Source organism: Vipera berus (genome assembly GCF_964194415.1).
Source record: "Vipera berus genome assembly, chromosome: 8".
Lineage (NCBI taxonomy): Eukaryota > Metazoa > Chordata > Lepidosauria > Squamata > Viperidae > Vipera > Vipera berus.
This window is the reverse complement of record NC_138211.1, coordinates 17359285-17381865: the sequence shown is the minus strand read 5'-3', so window position 1 is coordinate 17381865 and position 22581 is coordinate 17359285. Positions and strand designations below refer to the sequence as shown.

The 22581-nt window shown below is 42.4% G+C and overlaps 1 protein-coding gene across 5 annotated transcripts in view; it reads left to right on the top strand.

The window, feature by feature from the left end:
* The window catches only part of PLEKHA2 (pleckstrin homology domain containing A2), a 77345-nt gene that overhangs the window by 32147 nt on the left and 22617 nt on the right, over nt 1-22581 (top strand). For all 5 annotated transcript variants that reach the window (XM_081333736.1, XM_081333733.1, XM_081333735.1 and 2 more), the window contains 4 exons: nt 1557-1613; nt 2891-2939; nt 6582-6679; nt 19140-19247. In XM_081333736.1, the coding sequence (XP_081189862.1) occupies nt 1557-1613; nt 2891-2939; nt 6582-6679; nt 19140-19247 (312 nt within the window). The remainder of the gene's footprint in view (nt 1-1556; nt 1614-2890; nt 2940-6581; nt 6680-19139; nt 19248-22581) is intronic.

Here is a 22581-nt window from a genome sequence, read left to right as displayed (position 1 = left end):
GCTCTTCTCCAGTGAGTCCTTCCTTCTCATTAGGTGGCCAAAGTATTTGAGTTTCAACTTCAGGATCTGGCCTTCTAAAGAGTGGTCAGGGTTGATCTCCTCTAGGACTGACCGGTTTGATCGCCTTGCAATCCAAGGGACTCACAGGAGTCTTCTCCAGCACCATAGCGGGTTACAGAGCCAGCCTATTGCCCATAACAATCTGGGTCCTCATTTTACCGACCTCAGAAGGATGGAAGGCTGAGTCAGCCTTGAGCTGGTCAGGATCAAACTCCTGGCAGTCGACAGAGTTAGCCTGCAATACCACATTCTAACCACTGCGCCACCACAGCTCATGTCACAGTTGTTAAATGAATCACTGCAGTTCAGTTAGGAACACAGTTGTTAAGTGAATTTGGCTTCCCCATTTACTTAGCTTGTCAGAAGGTCACAGAAGGGGATCACATGACCCTGCAAACCGTCATAAGTACACGCCAGTTGCCAAGAATCTGAATTTGGATCACATGACCCTGGGGATGCTACAATGGTTGTAAGTGTGAAAAATGATCATAAGTCCCTTTTTTAGTGCTGTTGTAACTTTAAACAGTCACTAAATGAACTCTGTATCTCAGAGAGGCCTGGTAACCTAAGCATTTGGTGTCAGGGGCGGGGGAAATCTGGAATGAACAAAACTGTTCTTGTATTTGCAAAAGCTGAACTTGGAAAATTGTGACCAACCCCAGAGTTCTCCATAAAGTGTCTTCAGGAAGAAGGGTGATAATTTTAAACCTGTTCCAGAAAATAGCTTATACTGCTATTCTCAGAATTCTCAACTATAGCAACCAATGCAGTGGGGAAAAAATGAGAATTGTCTAAATTGGTGTTTCTCAATGTTGACAACTTTAAGATAGCTGAAATTCCAGAATCCCAGAATTCCCAAGGCAGTTGAAGTCCACCCAATTTAAAGTTGTCAAGGGTTGAAAAACACTGGGCTAAAGAATTTAACCTTAGTGGTAATAGCACTCTATTTTTTCTACTCATTTTTCCCTGCTGATTAGCTTCGGAAGGGACGTTTTATCTTGGGGGAGTTAAAAGTGCACACTGCAATCCTCTGAAAGAAATAGTTAAAGTGATTATCGGGGGTTGGGGGAGAGGGAGTGAAAAAAAATCCAAGGGCTGTGTACCTAAGTCCAGAGTTGCGATGATATTCTTGGAAGACTATCAATGGCCAGAACAAGGTATGACTCTAGAGCAGATAATTTCACATGACTACAATTACTTAGCATGGTGGCACTGCAGATAAAATGTGGGATAGATCTTTTAACAGTCACCCTCCACTTCTTGAAAAAGGTGAAGTGTGAACAATGAATACAGAAGGTCAAACTCCAGGGAGTGTAGACTTTCCATTGTGTTTATGCTGATGAGAAAGCATCACTGCATCTGTGTCACTGCCAAGAAAAACTGTTGTGTTTTCAGAAAGAGTTGAGCTTGATTTGAAAGAAACTCTCACTTCCAAATAAGCAAAGGGAGAACTCCACTCATATGATGGACTGTTGCTTAATTGGCTTTTGTTTCAGAATCTGGCTGTAGGCTCAAAAGCAGTAGGATCTCTACAACTGACCTACATCTCTAAGGTAAGGCTAAAACAGAGTTTTGTGCTCCCCCCCACCCCCAGGCACCTATTGTTAGTCCTGGTGATTTCCCTGAGTTTCTGGTCCTCATAATTCTTGTTCTTGTTTTTTTAAGGGCTCCACTTTTTTGCCTCATAATCAAAGAAACATATAACTTAGTATGTAGAAAGCTTGGACAGGGTTGACAGGTGACATGTCTCATGAGCACAGGTCCTTTCATTTCTGACATGGAGCTGAGTAAGCATTAAGCAGCAATAGGGAAAGTGGATACGTTTCTTAAAAAAACCTATTTGTTGGAAAAGGTGATTATTGGTTACATTAAACTAATCTTTATCCAGCTGATGAACAACTTGACTACCTCAAGTTGAGGTTCCTCATCAGCTGGATGGCTAAGGATTAGCCTATGGTAGTTAAAGCTAAAAAATAAATAAATAGCCAACATGCATTAATTTATTGAAATTGATTTTTGGGATTTATTTCCTGCCATGAACTCTGTGGAGGGGATAAAAAGAATGAGCAAATAAGTTAAGGATAAGAAGAAGTGGAGGAGAAGGAAGCCCTAGGTCAGGGGTAGGCAACCTCGGCTCTTTTATGACTCATGGACTTCAACTCCCAGAATTCTGGGAGTTGAAGTCCATGAGTCATAAAAGAGCCGAGGTTGCCTACCCCTGTCCTAGGTCATTAGGCCTGTTCTTGGGACTGAGCTAATTACCTCACCAGCTCTCTCACCTCATTGCTCTGTAACTGGCTTTAATTATAGTCTGAACTCTTCCTTAAATTAGTGGCAGTAAGTTTGGCTGCCCTCTCTAGGTGCAACAGGACTGGGACATTCATGTTGGCAGGAGAGAGAATGTTGCGTTCCCAAATTCATAAAGAGTCTGTCTCTGTCAGGGCAGGACTACTTGTTAAATTCCAGTTAAGCTGATTTATTGTAGTTAACTAATAGTCAGCACTAAATTGGTGCTAGATAAGAGTTAACAGAATTCTAGAAGGATTGGACTGTGGGAACCTAATGACTCCAGGCTAATTCCTCTCTTGACTCCACCCCCAGGCTTTGCCTATCCTTCTCCTACAGCAGGAGTGTCAAACTCGCTGCGCCACGTGACGTGTTGTGACATATCGTGACTTTTTCCCCCTTGCCGGAGCTGGGGTGGGCACGGCTTCCGCATGATGCATCGTGCAGTTTGACACCCCTGTCCTACAGTCTCTTTTCTAAAACCAACAATAAAACAATTCAGGCAACCACATCAGCAGCCCATTTCCATTTGCTTTCTTTGCAGGTCAGCATGGCTACCCCCAAGCAAAAGCCGAAAACACCGTTCTGTTTTGGTAAGCCTTAATTGGGGGGGAGCATTCTCTTTCATTGGAGGGGGGGCACATTTATCTTTTGGTCCCCCTATCAAAGAATTGATTTGGGGGAAGATTTTTCAAGGGTGAAAGGGATGATTGGAGCTAACAGGTTGCTTTTTGTCCCATAGACCCCTCCTGAGAGGCAAATGTGGCTGAGTTTGGGGTGGCTAGCTTTAAGGGATGATAATCTGTATGAGTGCCTCTAGCCTACAGCATGTCTTTTCTCCTGAAGCCCCCCCCTCCCTCCCCCCTCCCCAATAAAATGATTAGATCTGAATGTTCAGCCCTTACTCTGCTCTTGGAGAGCTGCAGATGAGATCCTTTGAGGCTATGTGTAGGGCATGGACCCTGAGTCCTCTATCCTTAATGTCAGTCATTATAGGGAGGATGAAGATTGGAGAACATCTTTGTGGCACCCTTTGGAGCAGAGCTTTGGCTTCCACAGGCAAAGATGTGATAAAAAGCACATAATTGTTTCCTGGCAGGTATTGTGTACAATTCAAAACACAACTTGCTCTTTAAATCCAGAGCACTGAACAGTCCTAACATGTAGGTGGAAAGTGGACAAGTCAATTCACTTCTTACTTAGGAAGCAACATTGGGTGATGTTGGTGGCTTTTCAGCTGCACCAGCTTGGGAATCAAATGGAGATTTGAACATTCTTGGAGTAGAGAGTTCTTTGCAAGAAGGGAGAGAAAGGGTAAAAAGGTAGTCTTTAAGTTGAGTTCAATTCTTGGGGGCCTTATGGAGACATCTTTACAGATTTTTTTTCTCCGAGAGTAATGTGGAAGTGGTTCACCATCTCCTTTTAAGACAATTACACATACACACTGCAATCTAGCTTGGTGCATGGGATTTCCCTGTGGCTTCCTACCCAAGTGTTAAACTGGTGTGACCCTACCTACTTTCATGAGACCAGCCAAGGTCAGTAAGTTGTTGCCACCTAGCTGGGCTCACAAGTGGAGGCTTACGGATATCATTTTGACCTTATGGTAGAACTGTGGTCAATCTCTTCCAAACAAGGTCTTCATCCTTGTGGCATAATTTAGAGGTGGATTTCCACTAGCTTAGCCTAGCTTTGCATAGGACAGAAAGAAGAAATCAAAACCTAAGAAGAAAGAAGTGTTTCATCAGAGCCTCAAGGCCTCCTGTTCTCCTACGTTAAGGAGAAGTGGCTGAGATGGATTAGACAGTAGGATTGAAGTAAACATCTTCAGACAGGAAGCCCTGGGGAATTAGGGAGGAAGTGACAGAACCACACGAGATGGAACTGGTTGACTGCCTTTCTCCTTCCCAGGCAATGTATTATTTTATTACTCTTGATTTCTTTCTTTTTCCACCTCTTTAAGCTTTGAACAATTTATTTATTTATAAAATGTATAGGCTGCCCATCTTATCTCAAGGCAACTCTGGGTGGCTTACCATCGTAAAATAATCAAAACTTTATAAACTAAAAACATAAATATGCGAATACAAAACCCAAAACACTTTGGCCCAATTAAAAGATGGGGAGGACAGGAGCAGGATGGTGGGGAGGTGGGATCTGTTATCAATCGATCAAACACCTTCGCTATGACGCTCCCCAAGCCAACTGGCAAAAACCCAAGCAAAGTGGCAAAACCAATTATGATATACCCACGTGCATGGCAATATCAGCACCTGAGGTGGGAGGTGAGGGTGATCTAGAAGTCAGCCTGTTAGAGAAAGCTGCCAGGTTTTCAGAAGCACTCGCTGCTCCATCCCCACCTTCCAAACAAAGGCTGAGTAATGTCCAGGCTTACTCAGGAGCTGCAGATGGGGACACTGACTTGTAGAAAAGGTCAGTGGGAAATCAGATAAGTGGTGGAACAGAATGGTTGAGGAGTAAACCTTACCGTGTTTTGCTTTTGTCAAGGGCAAGGAAAACACGGCTTGTTTTCAGACTCTCTGGGGTAAGCACCCAGTTCTAATAGCAAGAGCCATGTCTAAATGAAATTGCACTTGGACAGAAATAATGCCTTTTGGAACTAAGGAAGTTCCTCTGGAAAGTTGGCCCACCAATCAAAGGAATAGGAATAGGAATAGGAATAGGAATAGGAATAGGAAAAGGAAAAGGAAAAGGAATAGGAATAGAATAGAATAGAATAGAATAGAATAGAATAGAATAGAATAGAATAGAATAGAATAGAATAGAATAGAATAGAATAGAATAGAATAGAATAGAATAGAATAGAATAGAATAGGAGCTGGAAGGGACCTTGGAGGTCTTCTAGTCCAGCCCCCTGCTCAAGCAGGAGAACCTATACCATTTCAGACAAGTGACTGTCCAGTCTCTTCTTAAAAACCTCCAGTGATGGAGCGCCCATGATCTCTGAAGGCAAGCTGTTCCACTGGTTGATTGTCCTCACTATTAGGAACTTTCTCCTTAATTCCAGGTTGCTTCTCTCTTTGATCAGTTTCCAACCATTGTTTCTTCTCCTGCCCGCTGGTGTTTTGGAGAATAATGTGATCCCCCTCTTCTTTGTGGCAGCCTCTCAAACACTGGAATACTGCTATCATGTCGTCCCTATTTCTTTTTTTTTCTTTAGACTAGCCAAACCCAAGGAAATGTAGAGCTTGCTACATAATAGTAAAGCAGGGGTGTATCAAGGTTACACTTTTCTGCTTAGAGATCGCCCCACTTTGGTTCACCTAGCCCCCTTTCCTTAATTGGGCAGCCACTCTATAGCACATCTCCCTGGTAGAAACTTTTTCTCAGCTGATGTGCTGCCCCCACCTGTTTTAAATTGAAACCATCTTTCCCCCTAATTCCAGGGACAGGAGAAACATGGAAATCTGCCTCCGTCTTTCCCTGCATGGAAACAAATGGTTTTGTGTGAGTAGCTGAGCAATGAGTAGGAATGAAGGAAATAAGGATTGTTCCTAAATGAGGTGGTCAACAAGCTTATAGAATATTAATTTAATATTCATTAACTATGAAATATTAAGAATATCAGTATGCATTAATTGTATTAATGCAAAGGTTGGCATTCCCCCAATATATTTCACAGGCAAAGCTTAATGAAAAAGTCAACCTGGCGTGTTCAGTGGAAGTACAAATCGAATGCACCTGATTTATCATTTTCCCAGGCATAAAATAATCACTCTTGCAGGCATTTCCTGCAGTTAAAAATCAGAGAAGATCCTTGCACTTAGTTTGAGGCATACAAGTGGAGACTGCATGTAGTTCTCAAAAGGCTTGGTTGCTGTCTGAAAAAAATTGAGATTATTAAGATGTCTTTTTTATATGGCACGAGACAAGTATTAAATGTGTAACTCATTTGTTGCTTTAAGTAGCTGGGCACAATAGTTCTCTCCTCTGAAGAACTTTGCTGTTGAATCTCTGCAGCAAAATTTGGGAAAACTCACGGGGATATAAAAAAGGGGGTCTTTGAACTCATCCTCTGGACTTCCTGGAGTGGTGGACCAGGGAACAGTATCTTTTTAGAGAAATTGAAACTGGTTCATGGAGCAGGGAATGAGGAGTGGGAAACTCAAAAAGAATAAGGCTCCTTCTAGAAGCTGGGAATTTGCTACGGAGGACAACTATGTGCCCTGTTTGAAGGGTTGCACAGCTCTTGACAATGACCTTTGTCTCTGCAGTTATCAACGCCTTGTCTCAGCGCTATGTCTTGCAAGCAAATGACCAAAAAGATCTCCAGGACTGGGTGGAAGCATTGAATACTGCCAGCAAGATTACGGTAGGTCTTCTCTCTTCTCATTAGCTGGTAGTCTTCACTATAGGTCCTCAGAGAAGGAAGGCAACAATTCATTTTATCGGGATGAAGGTTGTATCTTAATGCTGGTCTCCTTGTGTATTCTTTTCAGGAATTGGATCAGCTTTGTGCCATGAATGGGGATGCAGGTGAAGTTAGGAGGAAGCGGGAGTATAAATTACCAAAGAGGGTGAGGGCTTAGATAATTAGCCCAATCAAGGCATCAAAGCCAACTATTAACCCTAATTTAGAGTCCAATCGTGGTTGAAACTTCCATATAGATAAACCACTGCTTAGAACTGTCCATCTTGTCTCTTTTCCATCTGTTTAGTATTTTCCTTGGCATCCTGGTTTTGGGGCAGAATCCCCAACTTCCTTTAGGACTACACCTGCCCCTTGCCTCTGCATAGGTGATTCAGCTCCCTTGGAGTTGATTGCAAGCCAGTGGTTTATTGGGGAGAAGTAGGGATGCGGTGGCTCAGTGGGTTAGGACGCTGAGCTTGTCGATCAGAAGGTCGGCAGTTTGGTGGGTCAAATCCCGAGTGCCGCATAACAGAGTGAGCGCCTGTTACTCGTCCCAGCTTCTGCCAACCTAGCAGTTCGAAAGCACCTAAAAATGCAAGTAGAAAAATAGGGACCACTACGGTGGGAAGGTAACAGCGTTCCGTGCGCCTTTGGCGTCTAGTCATGCCGGCCACATGACCACAGAGACATCCTCGGACACGGGCTGGCTCTTTGGCTTTGAAACGGAGATGAGCACCGGCCCCTAGAGTTGGAAATGACTAGCACGCATGTGCCAGGGAACCTTTACCTTTACCTTAGGATTTAAAATTCTTCCCCTGAAGCATGGAAGGAACTGGCTGAAATAATAGCATTTTCTTCCAGATGAGAACACCTCATCAAACAACCACAATCACCACATCATTCTTGGTTCCTTAATACGGATACTGTCCACTGGCCCACCCTGCTACATCTGGTGCTTGGCTTTTGCTAACCCCCTGTTGCAAACCTGGAAGGATTTAAGGCCATATTCTTCCATGGCCTCGTTTTGAGGAGCTCTGGTTGTCCTGCCTCTTTCCTAAGAGAGAGCTGTTGTGTGTTTTGCTGCTGTGGTTGCCATGACTGGTCTTCCCCAATGCTGTACAAGTAAATGAGGAAGAAGAATCAGGAGAGGACCCCCCGGGATGTGAGAATTAAAGGACTTCCCAGTGAAAATTTAATTGGGCCATCACCCTGCCTAGTTGGGCGGTGCGGTGGCTCCATGGCTATGATGTTGAGCTTGTCAGCTGGAAAGCCGGCAGCCCAGGTTCGAGACCTGAGCACCACGCGACAGGGTGATTATCCCATCCTCACTCCAGCTCCTGCCAACCTAGCAGTTCAAAAGCAGGCAAATGCGAGTAGATAAATAGGTACCACTTTGGCGGGAAGGTAACAGCGCTCTGTGATGTCATGCTGGCCACATGACCGAGGAAATGTCTTCAGACAGTGCTGGCTCAACGGCCTTGAAACAGAGATGAGCACGGCTCCCTCTAGTCAGTAACAGTCAGCAGAGTAAAATCTGCAGGGACTCCTTTACCTTTATTTTTTTACCTGCCTTGTTAGCTAGATTGTATTAAGGTGTGTGCATATCCAGGTGAGACTGTCTTCCATAGTTTATATTCACGTGCTTCTTACCACTTCAGAACAGAAAACTATAAAATGCACGCAGATCAGTCACACTATCTAATTTGATTCTTTTTTTTATTGAAATATAAATCGATGGGGGGGACAACACCCCCTCCCTAGCATTCCACTTAAGGACTAAGAGTGGTCTGACCTAAAAGGATTATGTAGTACATTTCTAGCTTTGGGGTAGCCTCTGCTGGTTTTTGTTGCATTTAAAATCTGTGTCATAGAATGGTGGCAAAGCCCAAACACAGACAAGTCAGGCCAGCAGATTGGAAGAGCCCCCCCCCACCCCCCCCACCCCCCCAAAAAGTCTCTGCTTATCTGGACTAGCTTCTTCACCACATGGTAGATGGCAGACAATTTTATCCTGCACCTCCAAAGAGCATCTTTCAAATACAGAAAAGTTTTTGCAGCCTCAGTATACGTCTGTCTGATTTTATCCCTCCTGCTTAATTTTGTAACACATCTCAGCCGCTTGTGAAACAAGAAGTTAGACTGTCACAGGTTTACTTCCCCTTTCTGCAGGTGAGACTTCCCTTTGAATTAGCCAAGCTTGACTTTTCACAATTGAAACCAGAAGGGCAGAGAGATGAATCGGAGAGATGTTTGGCTAGTCAAGCCAAAACAGAACCGATACATGCATTGACTGGGCTTATACAGCACAGGAAGTCATCATGCTCACCACCCATACATTTTATCTGATGCTCCGCTAACCATTTATGGAGGGCACAGATGTTATCCTTAGCTTGCCATTGGCCAGCCACAAGGACAGCTGCTGGCCAGCTTATTTGTTGTTCTGCAGCAAAAGTGGTGTTCTCCAACTTCTGCAATGCTTTATTTTGTTGAATGTAGGGTCTCCACCCAGTTGACTGGCGGATGCTGTTGCAGTCATGTTCCCACTCACCACCACCCGCCATTTCTGGTTAGCCATAGATGCTCTTGAGGACCATTTCATACAAGGTTTTGGGGCTGCTTGTCCCCCTTCAGAAAGAACTTGGTCATATAAAGTCTGATTATGTTTTGTTTTGCAAGGGATGTCTCCAGTCTCCACACTTGCAGTTCTGCATATTTTGTGGGATATTTGGGGGTAGTCTTGCAATAGTGAACCATTTTGAGGTATTGGGGAGCTGGAATTGGAGCCCTATCAGTTTTGGTTACTAGCCCAAGTGACAGGAAGAATAGCAAAACTGTCTTATCAGTCTTTTGTAAGACTGGAAAATTTCTCTCCAAAAAATAGTCCAGCTGATAGGTTGGTGGCCTGGAGGATAGCCAAGAACTTCACCCCACACCCCTCTTCTGTCTCACTAGCCTGTCAGCTTGGTATTTGGTGGAAGAAATTTACAGTCTTATAGGAAGCTGGTAGACAGCATTCTTCTTGTCCCCTAGACCAGGGGTAGGCAACCTCGGCTCTTTTATGACTCATGGACTTCAACTCCCAGAATTCCTGAGCCAGCTATGCTGAGGGGAAAGGGAGAGGTTTCCAAGCTGAACCATGCTGGCTCAGGATTTCTGGGAGTTGAAGTCCATGAGTCATAAAAGAGCCGAGGTTGCCTACCCCTGCCCTAGACTATAGAACAGTGATGGCAAACCTTCTAGAGACCAAGTGCCCAAACTGCAACCCCAAACCCAGTTTTTTTTTTTATTGAAAAGTTTTAACATACAATTTTTCTTTAAAACCCCCCCTTCCCCTCCCTTCACCCTCCCCCCCTACCCCCCCCTCCCCCACCCTTCTCCCTCCCCCCCTTCCTCCCCCCCCTCCCCCCTCCCCCCCCCCGGACTTCCCAGAGCTAAATACAAGGTATATATAAAAAAAACAATCATAAACAACCATATATTAACAACCATAAGCTCTAAAATCTATCACTCTCTAGCTTATATAGGATAAAACAAACCTTAATAATATTAAATATATATATATATAAAAAACTAATATAGAAAAAGAAGCAAAGAAAAAAACCTTATTCAAATATAAAACTTCTTAACCCTATCCTTATTCTGGATAAACTCAGACCATTCTCACCCTTCCATAATATAGCGTTCCTGCAAGTAATCTTACAAATAGGCCAAAATCTTCAGCATTTCAACCAAATCAGAAACCTCTAAAACCCACTACAGGTTCCCCATACATAAAAATATATTACATCTTCCTCACCGCATCTCCAGCATTTAGGCTAATGATTCAAATACATACTTAGCTTTTTAAATTCTAAATACCATCTATAAAACATTTTGTAAAAATTTCTTAAATTTCAAACTTGTTTAAATTTTACATTCCTCACCCAAATCTTTTCCCACCTCCCACTACTTGGCTATAAGTACGTTGTGAAAGTTCCATAGACTTCTGCTGTTCTTGTTCTTTTATCTTCTTTGATCATTTTAAAGCAGCACGCGTCACCCTTTGTTCTCTAAGATCATCCAAAAGTGTTATAACTTGATCTCCTCCAGCAACATTCTCCTCTGTCTGTCCATCTTCAGCCTCTTGATGTTCTCCTTCTCCAGATCCCTTTGCAACTTCCAGAAGTGTTAATGGAGTTACTTTTAAAACATTATTATAAAAATCACTCGCTTGCGCCACAGTAACCAGACGATACCTTTTACCTTCATACGTCACCATAAGCCCAGCTGGAATCTCCCATCTAAACCTTATATCTCGTTGCTTGAGCTCTTGCACAAGAAATGTAAAATCCTTCCTTCTCCTTAGAATCTTTAAAGGAATTTCTTTTAGAACCAGAACTTCTTGACCAGCAATCACGACTTTAGTGTCATAGGCAACTTGTATAACTTCATCTCTAATTTCCCTTTTTGCAAAATAAACCACCACATCTCTAGGCAACTTTCTCTGTCTAGCAATCCATGAGTTCACACGAAACACTTTATCCATGCCTTCTTTTATTTCGGATGCTGGCTGATTCAATACCACTTCAAGAGCCTCAGAAACCAGCTGCTTTAGATCTTCCTTAATATTCTCCTTTAAACCTCTGATTCTAATAGCAAACTGCATCTGGAAATACTGGGCAAGACTCAATTCTCTATCCATTTTATCTCTTAAATCTTCATTCTCCAGTACTTTTGCTTCTAATATGGCATTCTTTTGAGTCAAATCTTCCACTTTTTCATCCAAATCTTCCACACATTCAGCCACTTTATACACTGAAGTCAAAATGTCTGCCTTCATCACCCTGGACTTCTGTTCCATCCTCTCCTCCATTCTCTCCTCCAACTTCTTCAATTTCTCCTCCATCTGTGCAAATTTCTCACCCATTGATTGATTAATTGATTCCAGAAGTTTATCCAAAGCATCTCGTAAATCCTTCAGTGTCAATACATCAGGAGGATGCAACGCCTGTAATGATGATTGTTGCACCGGAGAAGATCCACCACTCCGAAGAGTTTTAGGGGGAGGTTTAGCCGCCATCTTTAAGTTTCAATTGTGACGCAGTTTCGCTTAAAGTTTAAAAAAAATCCATCAAGCTCGAGAGTAAAATAAAATAATCCTCTTCACCTTTTTCTCTTGTACCGCTCTGCCTGCTTCTTTTAATCCATAGTCCTTCCTTCAGGCAGGGGTGGTCGCAGACGCCTGGCTCTGCTCCATAAAGTCAGGAGCAGAGACGCTGGCCAGCTGGGAGCAACCCAGGCTACGGGGGAGTTCAATCTTTCAGCCGCCCAAGCTACAAGCTCAGGCGGCCTCAGAGAACTCTACCCCTACCTGGGGCCTCACCCCCTCCTCTTCTCCCGAGGAGGGGGCTTCAAATTCGCCCGAACAGCTGATCGGCGCTGTTTCGGGCGAATAAACAACAGCTGAGCCGCGGGCAGCCCGGGAGGGCTGTCTCCGTCGCCGCGGAGCCACCGGAAGTCCAACCCCAAACCCAGTTTTGTATCGTTGGGTGCCAGGTGGGCGTGGCCCATTGGGTGGGTGTGGCCCATTGGGGGGGCATGGCTGCAGTGGTAATGGTGGACTGGGTGAGACTAAAAAGTTCAATCAATCAATTCCAACTTTGCGAGATCTTTTTTTTTCTGTGAGAAGTTGAAAGTGATTGATTGAATGAACTTTTTTTTTTTTGCACACGGCGGCAGAGGCCTAAAGTGAAAAGGTTTTATAAAACCCAACTGAAGGCCTAGGACTGGGGCGATGGTGCGTGTGCCCACAGAGAGGGCTCTGCGTGCCACCAGTGGCATGCGTGCCATAGGTTCACCACCAAGGCTATAGAAGATTAGTAGATCTGCTTTCAGAAGTAGTTCAAGAAGTAGCCCAAGTGAAGTAGCACCTCTACCCCAGGGACTGATCACTTGAGCAACTTCAAACTATTGGATGTCTCTATCCCAGCATCCACTGTTATTCAAACATACCCATCTACACTTGCCCAGGTCCATCCAAACAAGCAGGTCTTCTGCTGCGAATCAGCACTGAAGAACGCATTCTCTACCTCACTTCTCTTTCCTCGCACATTTTGTAGGGACAAAAGCCCCATTGTGCTTCATTGTAAAGGTAGAACAGAAGAGTATAATAAACATTTAGATTATTTTGCATGACGAAGAGAAAGAAGCAGTTGGAAGTGTCTCCATCCCATGTTGAACTTGATTGCCAGGACAATGAAAATATTTATCTTTTCCCCTAAAACATGGCTAGTTTGCAACAATCGTTGTCCTAAAATACAATGACAACCACTAATGTGCAACCAACTTCACCCATTGCTCTAAGACGCTTTATTTAAACATATTTTATTATATTCAGTTTATTATATTTATTTTTATTATTCAGAATGGCTGGCTTTGTGCACCACACCCAGCTACAATTACACGTCATCTAGCATGTGCTAACCTCTAAGGCCAGATGGTAGTAACCAGTGTGGCTTTGCATAGAGAAGGCAATGGGATCAGGTATTCCAGTTGCTGAAGATCACAGCACCAAGCATTCCTTAATGCTTAGCTTGTGGCCTCCACTGATGCACTGTAAAAAAAAGGAGATGGAAGAATGAGACAGAATTGTAGGTGGGTCTGGCAGGTTGATTCTTTTTTTTTCTTTTTTCTTTTTTTACTGTGAATCACTTCCCATCACTGCTTTTGTACCAGATTTTCAGCTGGCTTTGAACTTAACTGGTGCATGGATGCTTCAGTGGTTTGAGAATGCTACATGCTGGATCAGATGCAGAAGAAAGGATCTAGGCTTTTTGGGTGTTAGCCTAGTTAAAAAGCCAGTTTTACCAGCCTGGCCCTTTGCCTTTCCAAGAGGAAGAATCCGCCCAGCATCAGACACCCAACTTAGCCATGAATTGGTGCTATCAGATGGGGAAAAACAAGCAAGCAAGAGCTGCGTTCACGGAAAGGCCAACTGCTGTTAGATGTAGCTGTGAAATTGAATATAGAAGGCCATGGTGCTTTGGTCTCCATAGCTCCTGGGGGGCTCCTGTCTTTCTGCCCTACTGCAAGGGCAGGAATCTACAAGGGAAAAAGGGAAGCATGCAGGATAACAACTCAGTCATTTAGGAAGGTTGGCAACAGTTGCCAAGCATAAATATATGAGGTTGACTGCGGGATATCCTCCAAAAAAGTTTGGACATTTGTTTTAATAAACTAAAGTTTTTAGTCCCCAAGGGGAAAAAATATATAATAATAACAGGAAGCTTAGCTTCAAGTTACTGAAGACGGAATAAGATGCTCGCTTTAGAAGACTGGGTAATTTATGAATCTTGGCTGTGATGTCTGCCTTAACACAGGACTGGCTTATGATCTCGCACTGAATCAGGCAGTATTAAGTCTACTGAAAGCTTTCATCCTTGGATGGATTATGGTATAAAGGCTTTGGAACATGCTAGCACCACTGGCAAGTTAAAATATACTTTAAAAAGAAAACTCAGATATACATGCCTCCTAGCAGAGTTGGGCTCCCATTTCCATCATCCCCAGTTTGCAGAGCTTTGGCACCAGTCATCTTGTTGCAGCTCCATCACTGGAGGGACAGATGGGAGCTATAGTCCAATAAATCGAGCAGATTCGAAGTAACTGCAGTATTTCTGCGGTATCTTTTTTTGTTGTTGTTGTTTTCTGAAGCAGAAGCCACATTAATTAATTGCATCAGAACCCAAAACAGCCTGATGGAACTCCAGAGACATTTATTTATTTATTATGGCACAAGCTGTTTGGGATTACACTTCTGTTATTTCCTTCTTCAGCTGAGGACATTGACTGAGGCTTTTTACATTCTGTTTATTTGTAACGGGGCCGCTAAATTTGACAAGGCAAATTTATGACAACATGGTGATTTCGGAGTTATAAAACAGCTTGCGCTGAGGGAATAGGAAAAAAAAACATTCTCAAAGGAAGGAGAAGAGAAGGTGCTGAGAGATAATATTGACCTTAATATGAAGATGAGGCATCAGATTAGCCCTCTGAGACTGGATTTGTCTTGAGTGACTTCAGAACTCTTTGAAGTTTGTTCCTATGTCAGTCTGATGACCAGAGAAATTTTATTCCCTCCATCTGCCAGCAAAGCAGAAGAGTTTCATAGCCTCTGTGATGCATGCAGAAGATTTCTTCATAACTTAAGAATTATAAATGGCCTGCAAGCAAGTGAAGTAACACTTTACAAAGCCTTAGTATGGCCACACTTGGAATAGTGCATCCAGTTCTGATCACCACAATATAAAAAAGATGTTGAGACTCTGGAAAGAGGGCAGAGAAGAACAACAAAGATGATTAAGGGGTGGAGGCTAAAACATGAAGAACGGATGCAGGCATTGGGTATGTCTAATGAAAAGAAGGACTAAAGGAGACGTGATAGCAGTGTTTCAATATTTGAGGGCCTCCTACAAAAACGAGGGGATCAAACTATTTTCCAATAGCACTGAAAAGCAAGATGAGAAACAATGGATGGAAAGTAACTAAGGAGAGAAGCAACCTAGAACTAAGGAGAAACTTCCTGACAGTGATAGCAATCAACCAATGGAATAGCTTGCCTTCCAAAGCTGTGGGTGCTCCATCACTGGAGGCTTTCAGAAAGAGACTGGACAACCATTTGTCTGAAATGGTATAGGGTCTTGAGCTGGACTAGAAGACCTCCACGGTCCCTTCCAACTCTGTTATTCTAGGTTATTCTATGTTCGAGTAAAGACTGAATTCTTTTTTTTTTATTGAAAAGTTTTAGAGTACATTTTATCTTTAACCATCCCCCCTCCCCCCACCCCTACCTAACCCTCCCTATCCCTCCCCCCCATTCCCCCCTCCCCCTCCCCGACTTCCCAGAGCTAAGTACAAGGTATAAAAACAAAGAACAATCATAAACATCCATATGCTAACAACAATAAACTATTAATTCTATCGCCCTCTAGCTCATATAAAATGACTACAAGCAATATTAATATTACATATAAAAAGAAAAAGAAAAGAAAAAAGAAAGGAAAACTTATTCAAATGCTAAATGAAACTTTTTAGTCCCATATTTGTTCTGGATATAATCAATCCACTTTTTCCACTCCATAATATAACGTTCTTGCGAATGGTCTTTCAAATAAGCCGAAATCTTTGCCATTTCCGCCAGGTCAGAAACTTTTAGAGTCCATTCTTCTATAGTCGGCAGTTCCTCCTTTTTCCAATATTGACCTATTAAGAGTCTTGCTGCTGTAATTAAGTTCAACATCAACTTAGTGTCCACAACAGTTGCATCTGTAATTATGCCCAACAAAAACAATTGCGGACAAAACTTTATCCTTTGCTTAAAGATCTTCTGCATATTCCACCAAATTTTTATCCAAAAAGCCTTAACCTTTTTACAGGTCCACCATATATGAAAATACGTTGCATCTTCGCCACCACACCTCCAACATTTTGGCTGATAGTTCGGATACATACTTGCAAGCTTTTTAGGATCTAAATGCCATCTATAAAACATTTTATAAAAGTTCTCTCTTAGGTTTTGGGCTTGCGTGAATTTTACGTTCCTCACCCAGATCTTTTCCCACGTGTCCATTGTAATAACTTCTTGAATATTCTGGGCCCATTTTATCATACAATCTTTAACAAGTTCTGTTTCTGAGTCAATTTCTATCAATGCAAGATATATCCGTTTGATATGTGCTGGACCCTGATTTCTAATTTGCTTTATCAAATTTTCATCAGTCATTGCAAAACCAATTTTCTGATCTTCTTTCCACCTGGCCCGTAACTGAGTATATTGAAACCAAGTTTGAACAATCTTCTCATCTCGCAAGAGGTTGTACGGCTTGAAACACCAGACATTTCTTTCCAAGCTTAAAATCTCTTTATACGTAGTCACATCATGTTTGAAGCCAACATTTATGTTTTCTATTGCGTGTTTTGGAATTGCCCACAACGGCATCTTGTAATCTAGCTTATGTCTATACTTCTTCCAAACTCTCAACAATGCCTGTCTTAAAATATGCACTTTAAACACATTATCTACCTTCTTATCATACAACAAATATGCATGCCAGCCAAATAACAAGTCATGGCCCTCAAGATTTAATAATCTCTCTTGTGTCAAATTAATCCAATCACTTATTCCTGATAACGCAGCAGCTTCATAATATAATTTACGATTAGGCATTTTAAGACCACCTCTTTCACGAGTATCCTGCATAATCTTAAGTTTAACTCGTGGCCTTTTCCCTGCCCAAACAAATTTATTGATACCCCGTTGCCATTCTTCCAAATTAGAATCTTTTTTAAGGACCGGTATCATTTGAAATAAAAATAAAAATTTAGGCAGGACATTCATTTTCACTGCTGCAATTCTTCCCAGCAAAGACAATTGCAGTTTTTCCCAGCTCTCCAATTCTTTTTGAATTTTTCCCCATAACTTTTCATAGTTATTTTTATATAACTTTGTATTAGAGGGTGACAAAAACACCCCCAAATATTTGACCCTTTTAACAATCTCAAATCCAGTTAATCCTTCTAAAAGGGCCTTTTGCGATACTGTCATATTTTTGGCCAAAATTTTAGTTTTTTGTGCATTAACCTTAAATCCAGAAACCTTCCCATATTGCATTATCTCCATCAGGTCCACAACAGAGTTTTCTGGCTGGGTCACCGTAACAACCAGATCGTCTGCAAACGCTCTCAGTCTATAATCCTGATCTCTAATTTGAATACCCTTAATTCTTTCCGAATTCCGTATTTTTACCAATAATATCTCCAATGTTAAAACAAATAATAAAGGTGATAACGGACACCCTTGTCTTGTGCCCTTCTCAATATTACATACTTCAGTCAAACTATTGTTAACTATTATTCGGGCAGTTTGTTTTTGATATAATGCCCTAATTGGTTGCAAAAATTTATCCCCAAAATTCATTTTATCTAAAACTTTCATCAAAAATTGCCAATTCAACTGATCAAAAGCTTTTTCAGCATCTAGAAAAATTAGCGCCGCAGGGATCTGGTTGTTCCTTTCCAAAAACTCCACCACATCAACTATATGCCTCACATTATTTTTCATTTGTCTACCACTAATAAACCCGGTTTGATCCCCATGAATCACGAGTAAAGACTGAATTCTTAAAATGCTAAGGTATCGCAAGAAATTCAAGCTGCATGAAACAGTTGCAGAATCCAAATAAAGGAATGAGGATATAAAAGAATTCCCTTGGAAGGATTTGGGGCTTAAAAAATTTTGATAACTTTGGATACTGCAAATTACACCGATGGCCACTGTACAAATCCTCCTAGTCCCACCTTTATAGATGAGCAAAATGCTTAGATCGTCTTTCAAAGAAATATAATGCTCTTTTAGCAGGCAAACCAGTGTTACTTCTTGCTTGTGATGTGTGCGAGTTTTTCAGCAGTAGAAGAGAAAGGCCCTGGGAATCTGAATTAAGCGTCTAGCTGCATTTTCATGGTTCCTTCTATTTCAGAGGATTTACAATGACTCTAGCTGGTTTCAGACATCTCTAGCAACTGGTACAGCACAGTCACTGAGAAAGCAGGACCATTGGAAGGTCACAGGAAGATGTTTGCAGATTTTGAGTTGCCACTGATTAGTTTTGGGCATCTGATGTAAATGTCAGGTGCAATAATCCAGGAGCCAGGATAGAGTTCAAAAATAGAATAGGATAGAATGGAATGGAACAGAACAGAACAGAACAGAATAGAATAATACAGTTGGAAGGGATCTTGAAGGTCTTCTAGTCCAACTCCCTGTTCAGGTAGGAAACCCTATACCAGGGGTAGGCAACCTCGTCTCTTTTATGACTCATGGACTTCAACTCCCAGAATTCCTGAGCCAGCCATGCTGGCTCAGGAATTCTGGGAGTTGAAGTCCATGAGTCATAAAAGAGCCAAGGTTGCCTACCCCTGCCCTATACCATTTCAGACAAATGGTTGCCCAGTCTCTTCTTAAAAACTTCCAGTGTTGGAGCATTCACAACTGCTGGAGGCAAGTCGTTCCACTGATTAATTGTTCTCACTAACAGGAAATTTCTCTTTAATTCTAAGTTGCTTCTCTTCTTGATTAGCTTCCTGTTGTGATTCCGTGTCAGCCTCTGTTGGAGCACCCACAACTTCTGAAAGCAAGTTGTTCCACTGATTAATTGTTCTGTCAGGAAATTCCTCCTTAATTCTAGGTTGGCTCTATCCTTGATTAGTTTCCATCCATTGCTAATGGTCAAGGCAAATTGGTGCTAAATAAGAATCAATGGGATTCACAGAGGCCTGGACTTAGGTCTCTTGTAGATGTATAGTGACTCCAGACTGATGACATGTTGACCCCACCCTTGAGCTCAGCCTGGTCATCTACAGTAATTTATCTTATTTACTCCATTAGGTGCCGAAGCATGGAAGTTTATCACTAGCCACAGAAGCAGGAAGACACCCATATAAGACTGAGATCATTGGAGGAGTTGTTGTGCAGACACCCATCTCAGTCAACCAGGTAAGAAAGAATCAGACAGACCACTTGCTGTGAAAGAACAAGGCAGAGATGGTTTGCAGCTTCTGATAGAGAGTGTTGTGATTCTGTGCCAGCCAGTGGACCCGGCAGCTGAGTCTGGGGAATCAGAGGAGGAGGGGCCTGGAGAGCCATCAGAGTCGGAGGAAGGCTCTGATGAGCTCCAGGATTTACAATCTGATGAAGAGCCTGGCCCCTCCACTCGTGCTCAGGCTGAGACCCAGCTGTGCTGGGAAGCTGAGTCAGACTCTGAGGACTCACAGCTGGAAGACATCATAGACGCTTGCAAACGCCAATAGGCAACAAGAGTAGGACAGAGGGATGCAATGGGGTGGCTCTAAGGGAGGAGGAGAAGGCATTGAGAAGCCACACCTTGGGGCTGCATAATAAAAAGGGAAGGCGTGGGTGGTGCTGGTTGCTGAAGGCAACCGTTTGCAAAGGACTCAAGTTTCATGGAATCATGTTCTGTTTGCCTTGCCTGTGAACAATTCTCTGTTTGAATTGTGTTTAGTTTGCCTTTGCTTTTGGGACATTTTGCAGGTCTGTAAATAATAATAAAAGGGGTTTGTTTTTCCTGCATTTCCAGCCTACTTGTTAAAAGAGGGGTTTGTCCTTGTGAGTTAACAAGGACTCACATTGGCTGGGACAGAACAGAGACATTCAGTAGAGACTTAGGGGACTCTCCTCTATGTTCTTTTGTTGAGCAGGGCTGGGAAAGACCTTTTCTCGAGCCTGTAAGTGGCCTTTTCATGGCTGCATTATTTGGTATGTAGACATGACCTTGGGAGACCAGAGAAAGAGATGCTGCCTCAGGATTGATTAGATAAAAGGGGAGTTATCCCAGAGCTGAATAATGGGCAGTGAAAGAAACTTAGAAAGGATCTGCACTAACTTGCCAGGTGGTAAAAAGCGAAGCTGAGAGATTTGCACTTTCAGGCTTGTGAGATGCTGTCAGCCTCCCAAGTAGGCCAGACAGGAAAAATGACAAAATAATTCTATTTTATTGTAAGGCTACATTAACAAAATCTCACAACCTTCTTCTCATTTTTGTCTTCCTGTCCATCTGATTCTGGCCTGCTCTTTTTCCTTCCTTCCTTCCTTCCTTCCTTCCTTCCTTCCTTCCTTCCTTCCTTCCTTCCTTCCTTCCTTCCTTCCTTCCTTCCTCCCTTCCTCCCTCCCTCCCTCCTACTTTCCATCCTCTTTTTTTTCTCCCTCCCTCCATATTTCTATCCCTTCTTTCCTTCTGCCCATCCAAAGTTGAAGGCACCATCCTATACCTGGATTACTTTGCGTCATAAATCCTCCGAGGAAGTTTCCCAAGCAAATCATCTTCATGGCAGCTTCCCCACAGGCTGTCTCCAGAGTGTCCATGGGGCATGCATGAAAAAAAAAATCAAGATGGTTGATTGTTTTGTGCAATGAAATTCCCCTCCTCTTTTTAAAATATCTACTTTTTTTCCCATATACCAGCCAACCTCGTCTTTCTCCCTACTTGCCAGCTTAATTTTCTCCTACCAGTCCTTCCTTTTCATCTCTGTTTTGGAAACTTCAGTTCCTGCCAGGCTGTCTGTGAGCATCTGCATTTGATGCTACATTTGCCTTGTCCTTTAAAAAGGACCAGTGTCATCATCTTGGGCTGCTAGATGGTGGCTAAGTGTGTGCACCTGTGTTTGGCTCTTTCCACTGTCTGGAGCGTAGGCCTAAGTTGGCTAAGACAGAAGGGTTTTTGTTATGGATCCTCCAAGGCCGGGGAGTGTGACGTCTTGACGAAGGGAGCCAGCTACACAGTGGTTCACACAGGGGTGCATTGTGTCTGTCTCTTGGGATCTGTAGAGCTGGAATTATTAAAAAGCATGAAGCAGGCACTTTGGTAATTTATGCAAGGAAGAAAACCCCACTTGCTCCTAGACCAAAGCTGTACCCTGAAGTGTCAATCCTCCCCCCGCTTTAAGAAAAAACTAGATTTATTTATTTATTTTATTTATTTATTTATTTGGATTTATATACCGCCCTTTCCCGAAGGACTCAGGGCAGTTTACAGGGTGTTTAAAAAAAAAGATCAATACTAAAATTAAAAACAATTAAAAAGATTAAATCAGTCCCTGAGAGAAAAATAAAAAACCCCAGTTAAAATTAAAATTCTCAGCCTGGGCCAGAGAGCTCGAAGAGCCAGGTCTTCAGGTCCCGGCGGAATGAACGGAGGTCGGGGGCAGTCCTAAGCTCCATGGGCAGCTGGTTCCAGAGGGCAGGCAAACGACTTGTTCCTATTAATCCCCACCCCCCAGTTTTTGGAACCTAATCCAGGGGTTTTCTCTGCCTTCTCCATTCCCCTTGCATTCTTATTTTGCCTCTTCCTCATGCTCTTTCTTTTCTGTAATTGCTGATCCTTATTCTTTCGGGAAAAATATTCTGCCCCAACTTCAAAACAAGGGGGAAAACCCCCACAAGAATGAGGTCTCTGTTCTCTTGGGCTTTTGTTTTTGTATAAAAAAACCCAAAAACTGGGATGTAGCCAATAATGTTAGTCTCTCTTTTCCAAGTGATACATGATTCTGCAAACTTGGAAATAGGGAGAAATTGCATATTTATCCTTAGCAGTAACATGATTAATTCTTGAAGGTGTGGAGAAAGAGGTATGCAGAAGTTGCTTCCGCTCTGATTTAACCCAATTCTGGCTACAGATTTCAGCGGATTTTGCAACTCTGAAGGAACTAATAGGTTCTTTGCTTCCTAGAAAAAAAAAGAGGTTTTCAGGAAGGTAATTCTGCAGCCAGAAATCACAACAACTGCTTTCTTTCCATTGAACAGCAGAATACATTCAACCATATATCTATTCTGCTGAAAAATATCAATTTATACAAGCCATAAGGCTCGGTATACTGTTTTGTACACTGCCTTGGAAAGCAATTCACTTTTAATGTTATATAATATAGGACAAAGTGCTGATACAATTAATTGCTCTTAATCCAGTATCCAGCCATTTTCATCTATTAATAATCATTAGAATATAGATTTGAGATGTATATAATATATAATCCACCTTTAGTTTCTACATGGATTTTAATCTAGTGAGTTCACAGCCTTTCGTCTATGATTGTGTCTAGCTACTTTTACCATTGTTTATAGATTAGATCATTATTCTTATTGTGATGGACTTGCCCTCTAGTGTAAGGGGGGGAATAAATAGGTGGTCTAGTTTGGAGTCATCCCATAGCAGGAAGAGGCAGTGGCCAGACTCTTGAAGACTTTATATCCCATTTCCCAAAATATTGCAGTCAGTCTGGTGAGATTCTTGTAAATAGGTGATCAACAATAAAGA